The sequence below is a fragment of the Spermophilus citellus genome (assembly GCF_964194105.1).
Source record: "Spermophilus citellus genome assembly, chromosome: 1".
Classification (NCBI taxonomy): Eukaryota; Metazoa; Chordata; class Mammalia; order Rodentia; family Sciuridae; genus Spermophilus; species Spermophilus citellus.
The window spans coordinates 42,257,681-42,271,660 of record NC_138182.1 but is presented as its reverse complement, the minus strand read 5'-3'; the positions used below and the strand labels follow the sequence as shown (position 1 = coordinate 42,271,660).

At 39.3% G+C, this 13,980-nt stretch overlaps 1 protein-coding gene across 1 annotated transcript in view; it reads right to left on the bottom strand.

Moving 5' to 3' along the window:
* Positions 1-13,980, bottom strand: part of CPB2 (carboxypeptidase B2) — a gene marked incomplete at its 5' end in the record, with an annotated part of 51,500 nt that overhangs the window by 19,576 nt on the left and 17,944 nt on the right. The window contains 4 exons of the mRNA XM_081298384.1: positions 5,084-5,188; positions 7,706-7,807; positions 10,736-10,844; positions 13,191-13,315. Coding sequence (XP_081154510.1) covers positions 5,084-5,188; positions 7,706-7,807; positions 10,736-10,844; positions 13,191-13,315 — 441 coding nt within the window. The remainder of the gene's footprint in view (positions 1-5,083; positions 5,189-7,705; positions 7,808-10,735; positions 10,845-13,190; positions 13,316-13,980) is intronic.

Here is a 13,980-nt window from a genome sequence, read left to right as displayed (position 1 = left end):
GTTTACATTTTGGTTATGCATTTTGAGTTAATTATTATATATGATGTGATGTAAGGGTCCAACCTCATTCCTTGGCACATAGATGTCTTTTTTAATCCCACTCATAGGCCTTATCCAGGGAGGTGGTAGGCCTGTTTAGGTGTGCATTCAGAGATGAGGATCCAAAGCAAGTGGGAACTGGTCATGATCTGAGCTGCAACAGCAAGGTAAAGCCAGGATCTCAGGGGAGAGGTATAACTGAAAGGAAAGACAGAGGGAAGTGTGAATTGAGGGGACTTCTCGATGCTGTTGGAGGAGAGATGGGCCCTGATACAAGGTTGACCTGAACAGAGCAGCTGAGTGGTTTTACAGCATTCTTGGGACTTCGGATATTTTCCTGACCTAGTTAAAGGGGAAAAAATTGGAGTGAACTTGGTGAATGGCCAAACCTGTGTTCCTTTTCTAGCATTCTAGAGATTAAGGACAGAATTATATACAGACAGAGGAATTAAAAAAAATTCTTAAATGTGAATAATGTTATTGCTTTTTAAAATATTTCCAGATTTGACATTTTTCCAATTATTTTTACTTCGAAAATATAAATAATCTGATTGTACCACTAAAGTAATGTAACCTATAAAATGCTACAAAATGTATGATTCTTAGTAATCTCAACTATGGTTAAAGACATGATTTTTAAAATAACATTTCAGGTAACTTGAACATATTCATATATCTAAAAATAATTCCCCCCTTCACTGGCAATCACAGTACACATTATTTTATTCTTTTCCATATTTTTATTGGTGTATTATGGTTGTACTTAATGGTATGATTTATTGTTACATATTCATACATGCACACAATATAAGACTGTAATTTGTCCAATATCATTCCCCAGTGCTAATAAAATTGTTTACTATCAACTTGCATCGGAATATTAAAGAGTTCTGCAAGCATACATTAGCCAGTGTTTTCTCATAGTGTTCTGTGTATATATATGTACCATTAGTTTTACATCTACAGAACAGATCACTCTTAATAAGGTAGGCGGCTGAAGGAATTATACCTGACACCCAACATATTTGTTGAAGGTATGCTTTACCAATGAGGAAGGTAATAAGTGAAATGGCAGTCCTGCTATTAACGAGAAAGAAGAAAGATGAAGATAGGCTGCCAGAGATGAGTACAAGAGGGAGTGAGTGACTAAAGGGGGACAGTCACTCCCATCAGCAGGACCTGTGGCAGAGGAGGACTCCGCTTGTGTAGGGTGAGCTGTAGCTTTGTCTCTTCTGTGGTGCTAAACAATAATAACACCTCCCAACACTATAACCAACGACCATTTCACAGAGAATAGATCAGTGCATAAAGGCACATCGAATCCAGTGCATGGGAAAATTTTAAATAAGCAGTTGATATATTTTACTATTAGAAATATAGTAAGGAGTGCCGTCCTCAGTCTTCACTCAATTTCTATGTCTATAGCCATTATTCAGACTTGTCCAATGTCTGAATAATGGCTATAGACAATTAAGGCAATGAAGCACTTAACTCAATCGTAGGTACTATTTAGGTACCCTCTGGACCCCAGGTTTGTATTTCAGTCTAAACCTAAAGCAGTAATTGAAATATCAAATTCCACAGGGGTAGTAAGGCGCTGATTACGTGCACCAAACAATATACCGGATGATAGAAACACACACACAAAAATGACCTTAGGAGTAGTTTCTGCCTTCAAAAAGCTAACAGTTGGAAAAGAAAGAGCAGCAATGCTGTAGGTATTATAATAAATGCCAGGATATACAAGATGGCTCAAAAGAAGGATAATTAATTCTGGGGCGTGTAGGATTGAAACTCCTGAAGAGCTGGTTAAGAGGAAGGGGAGGAGGAGCAAGGATTGAGGATTCAGGTGAGTGAGTGGTTTGTGATGTGACCCCAAACAGTTATTAAAAAAATACTGGAAAGGAGGTGATAAATTGGAAAAAAATGTCTATATTCTTGGGCAGGATATCTACTAAAGTTTAAAAAAAAAGCATGCATAGCACCTATAAGAAATAAGAGGAGCAGAAGAGGAAAGTAAATCAGATTAAATGGCTTCTTCCTTTTCACTGTCTTCCTTTTCACAGATATAAGGATCAGGGAGAACATTCTTTCTGATGTTCAGAAGATGGTCTTGGGAGAAATTCACTAAACCAGAGCTGAGGGGAGGTTTGGTAATGCAGAATTCAAGGAGGCAAGAAGATGGGTTGATAGATGGATCTCACACTCAAATTTTAAAATGACAGCAAGGGTTTGGGAGGAATTAAGAACTACAAACCAGGTTCCAGGGGATTATCTAGAAGCTAGTAGATGGCAACAACAAGAAAAATTAAGGGTAATGCGACCTGATTTTGAACTTCAAGGGAGAAAGAAAACAATGGTGACATTAGGATGAGAGTGTGGACCCACTCTTCCTGGCCTCTTGGCACCTGATCATGTGAAAGAACAGCTCTTGGACTTGGTAGAGCTGAGGTAGTGACCTTAGCAAGTCATGCATCAGCAAAAGTAAGGAGGGGAAGAGAGAATTTCATGAAGTCCCTGATATTGGAAGTGCCAACCTGGTGTGTGGTTAGATGAGAGATCTTCATGGTGGAGGTCTGGAGGGAGGTTAGTAGTGAGAAAATCCAGTTGGTATAGAGAGTACTGAGCACATATTCACTGGGCTCCTATGATGTCCCTGCCCTTGTGCTGGGTTTTGGCTGTGACACTATAAACATGCACCTGCCAGTCTCCACCACCACCTCTGCAGAAATAGAAAGGATCTGAATTTGACCTCCTGAGAATGAATGGGAGGTACACAGAGAGATGATGCACCTCAGGTTTCCATAAGTGTTCTACAACCCTCACTGAGACTGGCCTATATGATTTTTGCAACCTTTATTGAATTATGGAAGGGAGAGATTTAAAAGCTAAGACTTCAGTTCACCTCTGAGCTTCCTGATTTTTAGAAGTAAAAAGCTATTAAAAATCTTAAAGCCAAATATTTTATTTTACTTTTCCTCCTACAATGTTTTGAACATTTGTGATATGGTCAAAACATTGTCAGATGATCTGGATTAGTTTGAGGTAGGCTAGGATGAAACTTCTTAAATGTCCAGTCAATAGAATTTATTGACTATAGGCCATAAAAATCTGGATTATACTGTCATGGCAAAATTCTTGACTGTGAGATCCTTGAGCTGTATCTTGTTCCTTGTTGTATCCCCAGGGTCTAGCCTCTCATGGTCAATTTATAAGTATTTTCAGAATAAATAAGTTAACCTTACAAAGATTCAGCAAGTGGGTAGAGCAGAGGCTAGGATGTGTAACAGGAAGGAAAGGTATCATGTTGAGAAAGGCAGCAATTAGGGATAATTTTTACCAACATGAATTAGAGTTTCTAGCCCTTTTCAGATTCATCAATAGGACAAAAAAATAATGTTTTTTTCTTTAATTTTCTTTAATTTTCCACTAATTACTGCTCCCATAATTAAAACTGCCTAATTTGGGTGAGGCTCAAGATTATCCAAGGACTAATCCCTTTGATCCAGGTAGTGCCAGTGGTGATTGGAAAGTTCTTGGTGGACTCAGGGATACTGCAGTTACCATGTGTGCAGAAGGGAAGATGCTAAGGCAAGTGAACATGGGTAAGGGTGTTGGCATTTTTTAAGACCCAGTGGGGACAGAAATAGCTTTACATTTTGGGGGTGGGTACTAAGATTGAACCCAGGGGCACTTAATCACTGAGCCATATCCTCAGCCCTTTTTTATGTTTTATTTAGAGGCAGAACCTTACTGAATTGCTTAGGGCCTTACTAAATTGCTGAAGCTAGCTTTGAACTTGCAATCCTCCTACCTTAGCCTCCCAAGCTGCTGGGATTATAGGCATGCACCACCACACCCAGCATAGCTTTATTTTTTGATGTACCTCATTTGTTAAGACAGATCTAATGGCAGTCTCTTAATTTCTCAGCTCTTCTATTTTCTGTTACTGGTATTTGTGAACACAAAGACTGTGATAACCATTATCAAAAAGATACATATTTTGATGTATTTTCCAGTGTCATGATCCTGTGTGTAAATCAATATAGGTGATGTGTATCTATTTTATAGGATTTTTTTAAATTTATTTTTTAGTTTTCAGTGGACACAACATCTTTGTTTGTATGTAGTGCTGAGGATCAAACCTTGGACACATGTATGCCAGGCGAGCGCGCTACCGCTTGAGCCACATCCCCAGCCCCCTATTTTATAGGATTTGAAGCATAAGTTTTACTGTTCATTTGAAGGATTTCATTTTAATTATGGAGGATTATATTCATTCTGTGTTTTAGTTTTTTGGCACACTATTAGTCTTATATATGTCTTTTTAAAAATATTTTTGTTTTTAGTTGTCAATGGACCTTTACTTTATTTGTTTAAATATGGTGCTGAGAATCAAACCCAGTGCTTCACACAGGCTAGGCAAGTGCTGTACCACTGAGCTACAACCCCGACCCTATATATGGCTTTTTTGATGCCAATCTCTTCATCAGGGACATAATTCCCTATTATGACATATGGAAAAATATTATCTGTCCTATGAGAGTATGATTTATGCTCACTTCTCTAGGGCAGAGTGTGGCAAAAGATATTCATATTACAATTCAGACAGAAGGAGGAGGAGGAGGAGGAGGAGGAGGAGGAGGAGGAGGAGGAGGAGGAGAAAAAAGAGAAAAAAATTGGGATCCGACTTAGATAATTGTTTTAGACATTTCTTCTCCTTAGTAAACAATACAACCAGCATTCTATTTTTTAGTTATTTTCCAATATTCACCTCTGGATAAAAATGTAGGAAGGAAAAGATCAACAATCTTAAGGGTGATTTAAATGCTTGAAATGACAATTCTCAAAGTTAAGGTTCATACAGGTCACTTGGTAAGCTTGCAAGCATCCTAGCTTTCAAGCCTCACTTGCAGATTTTGAGTCGAGAATTCTGGGATGTGATCTGGAAAAATGCATTTTACTTACAGCCCAGTTGATTCTGACACCTGTGATCTTGGACCTATATTTAGAAACTTTGGCATAAGGGGACGGGAAGACTTACGTAGCCGATGAACCACAAGCAGAAAGCAGGAGAGATCCATTCTCTGGCATGCATTCCACAGTCAATCCATATGGCATTTTTGGCTGTTTGTTCTTTTCCAGAAACCTGCTCAAAGAAACCAAAAAAAAAGTAAGCTTCAGTATGATAACTTTCATCTCTATAGTGATAATAGTTAATTTTCAAGGGAAATTTAAAAGCCAGAGAGATTAAGAGATGTTAGCTAGTGGTCACAGTAATGACACCAAATCAGGTCTGGGGATTGAAACTCAAACTCTTGATTTAAAGCAAATTTTATCCCCCTGGCCTCACATTACCTAGCAGAGCTACATGTGGAAGTGTAGAAGCAGAGGACAGAGAAAGAGCAACTTGGGGCCATATCTTCAAGCTTCCTTAGAGATCAGGGAGTGTGCTGGTCCTTTTGCAGGAGGCATGAAGACTCACCCAAGAAAGAAACTCCCTCACCATTGTCCCTAGAGGGCACACTTTCCACATGTAAACTATTTCTCCATTTCACACAGGAAGACGCACACATCTATCTTCACATAAGCTGATACCAACAGGTCAAGGGACAGCAGCTTTGTTCTGATTGATAGCACGGCAGATGGGCACAAGCTACGAACTCTCTGGAATTAGAATTCTCAACCTTTTCTCAAGGATGTCTTCAGAAGAGTTCTCAACAACACCTCCCAAATTAATCATAATTTATTCGATTTGAAAAATTAATTACAATATAAAATTTGGGGGGTATGGAGTGAAAGGAAAAGAGTGTTGTAAAAATCTAACAAAGATGTAGACTTATAATTTCAGAACAAGAAAATAAGAGTTAAATGTTCCCATCTGGAGCACTCCAGGGGGGTTTTTTGTAACCTGTAACTACAGTAGCCAATGAGAAAGTAAAATGGCCACTAAAGGTTAAAACATATAGTCAAACAGAATTACCCAGCTAATTCAATCTGTGTACTGTCAAGAAAATCCAGAAATACCCAGATTAGTTGCCTTACTTGATCTTTCTATCTTCATTGGAAATATGGAGGAACCCTACAGACTCACATTGTGTAAAATCCTTGGTCGAGTAAGAGGAGGACTAAAGACCCTGGATGCATGCCTTTCCAACTTTTTTTTTTTGGGGGGGGGTTCCAGACATTCAGATTCCAAGAAGTACACGCAACATGGCTGAAATAAGCATCATTGGTGGATATGCATATGATTACGTGGATCTAATCTGATTGACTGGCTTCACCACTAAAAGGACTCAACATTGCACAGATCTGCCTTAAGTTTGCACTGTAAGCTCTTTTCAGAGACAGATTGCAATCCAGAAATTCTAACACAAAGTCTTATCCTCTTTGGGTGATTGAAGAGGCTCACCAATCTCTATTGTGGGTAAATGTTGAGAGCCACAGCTGAAGGGGCCCCAGCAAACTTTCAGACTGCCAGCTGATGATTGGCTCACAGCGGCCCCAGCAACATCTAGCTGATTGGCTCCTCTGCGGTGATGCTCATTGGGCTGTTTCCCTGCCCTTTCAGACCACGGAGCTGCTCACTGGGGGACTTCTTTGGCTCCGCCCATGCAACCCAGCCAATCGGCCTCAAGAGCAGGAGGATTGTGGGAGTGGGAGAGGCTTGTGTTTTTGTGTGAGAGGCTGGTGGGAAGCCGGTGGTGGCAGTTGGGCTCTGAGGGTTTTTCCTGAGGAGCTGTTTTGTTTGGCGTGAGTGGTTCTAAAAATAAAGTTCGTTTCTTTTGACAAGTGGCTCCTGAATTGCGGCAGGTAAATTTGATATTACTAAAGCAAATGTACTTTTCCAGTGATCATATTTTTTTCAGAGTATCTTTAATTTTTTTTAAGGGAGAGAGTGGTAGAAGACAGAAATGCAGAGTTAAAAACTGTATGAGTCAGGTATTATTATGGTCATAGCTCCTAAAATTCCCCCAGTGGCTACATTCACTGACCTTTACTAAAACCAATTTATTCAAGAGAGAAAACGCCTGATCTGTGGTGTGATGGGTCAATTATATTATCTCCCATGAGATTTTGCAACTAAAAATAACCAAATGGAAGGTGAATGGAGCGTAAAACTTCACATTCATTAGAATGGATCATCATTTTATCATTGCCCTGGTTCCTATCTTTCCCTGCATTTGGTTGTTCAGCTCTTACTTTTGTTTAAAAAGTTGGAATAATGTTTGTGCAATAACAGACTTCACTCTGCTCACTCTCTTTTCTTCTGTGTCTGTTTTTCTCAGACCATGTCAGTCAGTATGAGGTGGCAGTGGCATATATAAAATCAAGACTTTAAAAATAATCTAGGCCACTTCCTTCACTGTATGAAGGTGGGTGATGAATCCCATGTCAAGTTAAACAGCTTACTAACATCACACAAACACAGAACTTATTCTAGAACTGAGGTTTTCCCTCTTACATCATTAAGACATCATTAAAGGAAAAGATTTAATGGTAATAACAAACTCCTATTTAGGAGTTTAGATATTAGAGCTAGGAACAATTGAGATACAAATATTTCTAGAATGCAAAGAAAAAAGGATCCTAGTTATAACAAACACTGCCAGAGAACTCATCCCCCCTTCAAGTTGAAAGATCAGTGACTTTTCTTACAACATACCTTTAAAACATACAGTGGGTACTTCTCATATGAGGATCCAATGTGGATTTTTTTAAGCATCTTAGGATGCCGCTCAGTTATAACTTCTATCCAAGAATAGATCTGTTCAAGCAGAAGCCACAGGTTAGTCACAGGGCGAGTTTAAAGTATTTCCTGACCAAAGGACAAAGACAACTTCTTCAGAGAAAGGAGATTCCTCTAAAACTTTTGTATATGGAAGAAACGAGGAACTAAAACACTTGGAATGAGATGTTTCTTCTTCTATTTAGAAAAATTAATAAAATTAAAGTTTTGATCAATGCTGAGTTTAGAGAAAGAGTAAAAAAGTACTGAGAAATGAATGGCAACATAGGAAAAGTTAATCTGTATTGTACAACCTCTAAAAGTTACCTTTATAGGCTCATCATGTTGAGTCCCTGCCTCTGTGTATGAGACCCTCTTGCCATTCACTCAACAGTTCATGTTTACATAAGACTTAAAATAAATAAATTTGCTCTTCCAGGTGAAGGGAGCCTGAGGCACTGTGTTTATCCATCACAAATAGCAGTATCACCGTTTCCCACTGAACCGCATAAGCACAGTGAGGTTGGTGGACTGGCAAGAGGCAAAGATGAGGAGAGTGTGGAGAAAAACAACTTTCCTTCTGGAGAAGTCATTTGATTCGGGACCTCCCTCCCAGGCAGTAGTACGCCTGTATTTAAGTTTTTGTCAAGATCATCGTTGGAGGAAAAACAAAAATAAATTCTAGAGCTGCTCCTTGGCTTTGTCTCTTGGAATTTTTCTAGAGAGGATTTCAACCAGCAATCCTACTTGATGAGAACTGGAGCCACTGACTTTCCATAAGTGGTATGTGTGAGTGACTGTCCCCAAGCTGAGAATGAAAAGGCCCCTGGAAGCCCTGCCTGCTGCCACATACCAACGCTCTCAGTGTCTGGGGTGTCCAAAATTAAACCAGCAAGGATGTCTTCATTGGAATTCCACTTCCTACATTACTCTTCTAGGTATGAATACACCTAAGAGGACTACTACCTGATATTAACTTATACTATAGCTTTGATAGCTCAGTGAAATTCTTCCAATAGGGGAGGCTGCGTTGTATAAAGTCAACTTTACTGGCAAATGTAACTCATTTCACATTCTAACCTGGGATAATGAAGGAAACAGTCTTTGATGAACTCTTTACTCTTGTCATTTGCTTTAAGAAGGATTTTCTGGCTATTAAATATTGATGCTTCTCACTCCAGTGAATTACTTACATTTTTCTGGTATGACCAAAGAAATCTTCCCGCCCATCAGATCATCTTGTGAGTAGGGCTGATGAAAAGATCACCGTGGAAAGGGAAAGAAAGACTCAGAGGAATTACCTAAGAGCAAGATCACCATGGTTCCTACAAAAGGATTAGAAGTATGTGAAGACAGGAGAGAAGTCCCAAACATTGTCTGCAATGTCATGGGGATGGATTGAAGGTGTCCTCCAAATTCATGTTAAAGTCCTAACCTTGGTACCTTGGAAAGTGATTGAATTTGGAGATAGGATTATGTTAAAGTGAGACCCTTAGAGTGGGCTCTAATCCAATCTGATTGGTGTCCTTAGAAGAAGAGGAGATAAGGACAGAAAGAGTCACCAGGGATGTAGATACATAGAGAAGTAGCTGTCTGCACACAAGGAGAGAGGCCTCAGCAGAAACCAGGCCTTCCAGCGTCCTGGTCTGGGACTTCCAGCCTCCAGAACAGTGAGCAAATACATTTCCATTGTTCAAATCACACTGTGTATCTTGTCCAGGAATCCCTAGCCGATGAACACAGTTGTATACTTAGTATCTCTTTTCATGTCATTCCAACTCTTTCTTCAGGATATGGAAACATAACTTTTTAAAATAAAATAATTAAAAATATATTTTTGGAAGTATTTGAAAATGCTTCTGTTTAAGGCAGCCTCTTTTCCAATGACATTCAGCACAACAGTGACCCTTTCACCTTCTGCATTTTGAAAACCATGTCTTTCTAGCCTCTCTGCTTCAAGTTTGTTATGTACTGCTGGTGACAGGCCAGAGGGAAGTGGCCTACGTAGAATAGTATAGAGTATGAGAGGTGAAGGAGCAGATGCAATTTTAAGATCCCCATCCATCAGCCAGGCATATGGATTCTGGAAGCAGACTGAATTCTGGTTTAACTAACTGGAAAGCAGCAGATGTACTTAAAGATTAAATATAAAATTGATTTTTATTACCCAAGTCTTAGACGTCTGAAAAACATGGATGTGATCCCTAAAAGTTTCTGGGCACCTAGTCAAAAAAAATGATTTAAAAAAACAACCAAACCTATATTAGGCAATATAGCAGTATGCTCCTAAGAAAGACCAAGAATGATCAAGGTGTTTTATTATAGTGTATAAAAAAGAAAATTCTTTGAGGTATTTACTCTTTAACTAACAAATATGGATAAAGGACTCTTAATGCACTATGGGAAAGCAGCTGAGGGAAGTGAACGTGAGAAACAGTTTCAGATTTCCTCTAGAAAGACTGGAGCCTGGAAGTACTAATAGAACAGAAATCCAGTTTCTTAAAGGTTAAAACACAGGAATTGTATGATTGTGATTATTACAGTTAGTTTAAACAGTTTCCTCAGGGGAATAAAATACATTTATTTATACTGTATTAACTATAAACGAATATATTGCTTTCATCAGTGAGGTAATCTGGCAAGTATTCTGGTGATTTTTTTTTTGTGGCCGTTTCAATCAAAAGGTTCTATGCTTTATTTTCCATTGTTCTTTAGCTATGGTATTTCTAGGAGCTAAAAATACTTTTAACTGTGGACCAACATCTTACCAAGAGGCAGTTTACCAAATAGGATGCAATCTTCCCAGGAAGATATCTCAAAACAATGAGTTACCATCATATAATGAACCTTAAGTGTGCTTTTCTTTTCTTTTAACTTCTTCCACCAATTCTGATTTGCTGATAGTTGCTAGCAATGCAGGTTAAATGAAAACAGGAACATTGGAGAGCGAGTGCAGCCATGACTTACTTCATTGAGTGAGTGATACTGTTCATAGTATGAGGAGGAGGTTCGGGGGCTGACTGTGTCATTGGAAGTCTGCTGTCGAATAAGATCTTCCACATCCACCATCAAGATGCTAGGTGAGGAAACACAAGGTGAGCTGGTTGTCAAACAGAACACTGACCTTCCGACTTGGCCCTCTACAGGCACGGTAGGTGAGTATGGGAAGAGATTGCTAAGGAATCTAATGAACAGTTCATGGGGTATAAAATACCCCCATCTGCCATTCACAGACGCTTTCAGCAGAGCCTGCGTGGGCACTGGAAAGAAAGCAGCTTCTATAATTGCATAGTTTCAGGACCTCCAAAACCTCACCTTTTCCCACCAATATCTTCCTTCCTTCCTTCCTTCCTTCCTTCCTTCCTTCCTTCCTTCCTTCCTTCCTTCCTTTCTCTCTCTCTCTCTCTCTCTCTCTCTCTCTCTCCCTCCCTCCCTCCCTCCCTCCCTCCCTCCCTCCCTTCCTTCCTTCCTTCCTTTCTTTCTTTTTTTCTTCCTTTTTTTGACCGGGGGTTGAAGGGGGGGGGGAATTAACCATTGAGCCACGTCCCCAGCCCCCCTTTTTGTGTTTGTCTATTTCACAGCCCTTTAAAATATTTTATTTAGAGGCAGAGTCTCTGGCTGAGTTGCTTAGGGCCTCGCTAAATTGCTGAGGCTGGCTTTGAACTAGAGATACTCCTGCCTTAGCCTCCCTAGCCGCTGGGATTACAGGCGTGCAACACCATGCCCTGCTCTACATTTCTTTTATTCCTTTGGGGATTGAACTCAGGGCATTCAACCACTGAGCCCCAACCCCAGCCCTATTTTGTATTTTATTTACAGACAGGGTTTCATTGAGTTCTTAGCGCCTCACTATTGTTGAGGCTGACTTTGAACTCGAGATGCTCCTGCCTCAGCCTCTGGAGCTGCTAGGATTATTGGCGGGCGCCAAGGCCCAAATCTACATTTCTTGATTGCAATTTATCAGTGTCTTTTATGTGAATATACAATTGTAATACCCCCTACTGTTTTCAGTTAAGGATCAAGGAGAAGCAGAATACCTTTCCTTCTTGTTTTTCATTAACATGTGCCAGATGTTTTGTTGCCAAAGTTGACCCAAATGTCTTGAGAAATAGAAGTATAGGAAAAGAAAAGATATGGAAAAGGATCTTGCTTCATCTATCACCTAGGCAAACACATGAACTGAATTAAAGCATTCTATCACCTGGGATGGACAGTTTGAAATTAGCTATCACGTTAATAAAGGCTTCTCTACTTTTATTTTTTTATTTAAAGATTTATATTTTTTTTGGTTAGACACAATACCTTTATTTTATTTATTTATTTTTATATGGTGCTGAGGCTCGAACCCAGGGCCTCGAGCATGCCAGGCAAGCGCTCTACCACTGAGCCACAACCCCAGCCCTCTACTTTTATTTAAGTCAATAGATAAAAGCTAACCTTTTGACACCAAAAAGGTTTCAGTTTGACTTCTAGCTCCGCCATTTTTCAGCTGGCTGACTTTGAGAAATTCCTTTATTCATAAGATTTTTGAAAATCTGCCTATTGGAGAAAATATTTCCCTAACAGAGTAAAATAATTTTTATTTAAGAATTAAATGGTATAATGTGTAGATTGGTTTTGCAAGTTCCTAGAAGGTAGTAAACACCTGTGATGTATTAGTAATAATTATTACAGCATATTATCCAGAGCCTGATACCCAGAAGACACCATGGTCTCAAGGAAGTCACGGGGACAATGGGAGGATACTGGCAGGTGGGCAGTGGATATAAAGAGGAGAGGTTGGACAGGAGAAGCAAAGGAACAGGGAACAGACTCTGAACAAAAATAACACCTGATATACTTTAAATTTTTAAAAATCAATTAATCTACATGGTAGATGCTTTTTAAAAAAATCTAATTTACAAAATTAGCCAAGGCACATGTAATTCCTACATGGTCACAGAGGAGGATAAGCAGCATTGCCAGACTCCAGCCCAGGTTTTCCTCGGAGTCAGAGGATCGGGTACACTTTCGAGTTCAGGGCCAGATATTCAGAAAGGTTCGCTGACATTGTTAAGGAAGAATTAGTGAAAGCTAAATCCTCCTCAGCAGCAGCTCTTTTAAGAGATTCACAAAACCTAGGATCACTATGGTAAATGACCATTTTATGCCCCAGGTCTGGGCACAGAGCAATCCCAGAGAGAGAAATGATAAGAGGCTCTACAGATCATTGAGTCTAACTTTCATTTCAAATAAAGGACTGGGCTTATGAGAGGGTGTCACAAAGCCAGGCCTTGGGCTTTACCACCAGCCCATTTCAGAGCTTTCCACGCTGCCATGTTGAATGTATTTTATTTTTCCAAGAAGCAGATATTCCACCTCCTAGTCAAATGCATAATGCGTGCTTGTAATTGCTATTTAATACGTACCAAATGGTGCCTACCTGAATGGAATTCTGCTGGCATTTAAATGGACTTTCACATTGCTTACATCAGATGCATTCACAAAAAAATGGACTTCTTTTTTCTTTGCAATAAATTCAGCAGTTACTGGCTGCCAGAGAACAATCTGAAGTTTTGGGGAGAGGAGAAAGAATAATAAAGTCAAAGAGTTGTTCACATCATCCTCATCTGTAGCCAGAGTCATAAAGATTGTGTCTATAAAAGGGACATGAAAAGGACAACGTCTATACACATGATAATATGAATGCCCATTTTGCAGGGAGTTGCTTTTATTCTTCTCATTAACTCTAGTTGCTAAGGAGAGCCTAAAACCTACCAGGTACTCAATAAATATTCAGTGAGACAATGAATGGAAAAATGGACATACTCATAACTCAAATACCTGACGTGTATGTCATATGTTTAAAGGAAAAATGAAAATTTTGTCTTGAAAGAAAGTTGACTAAATGTTAATCTAATCTAATAAAAATTCCATGTACTTATATTATTACCATGTCAGCGTTCCTTTAATCTAATTAAGGTCTTTGAACATTTACTCTCAATAATATTTACTCTCAATCATTTTTTTTTTATTTTAATTTTTCTCCTGGTACTGGGGATTTAACCCAGGAGCGCTTAACCACTGAGCCACACCCCAGCCCTTTTTTATTTTTTCTTTTGAGACCGGGTCTCATTAAATTGCTTAGAGCCTTGCTAACTTGCTGAGGCTGGTTTTGAACCTGAGATCCTCCTATCTCAGCCTCCCGAGTCTCTAGGATTACAGGCATGTAC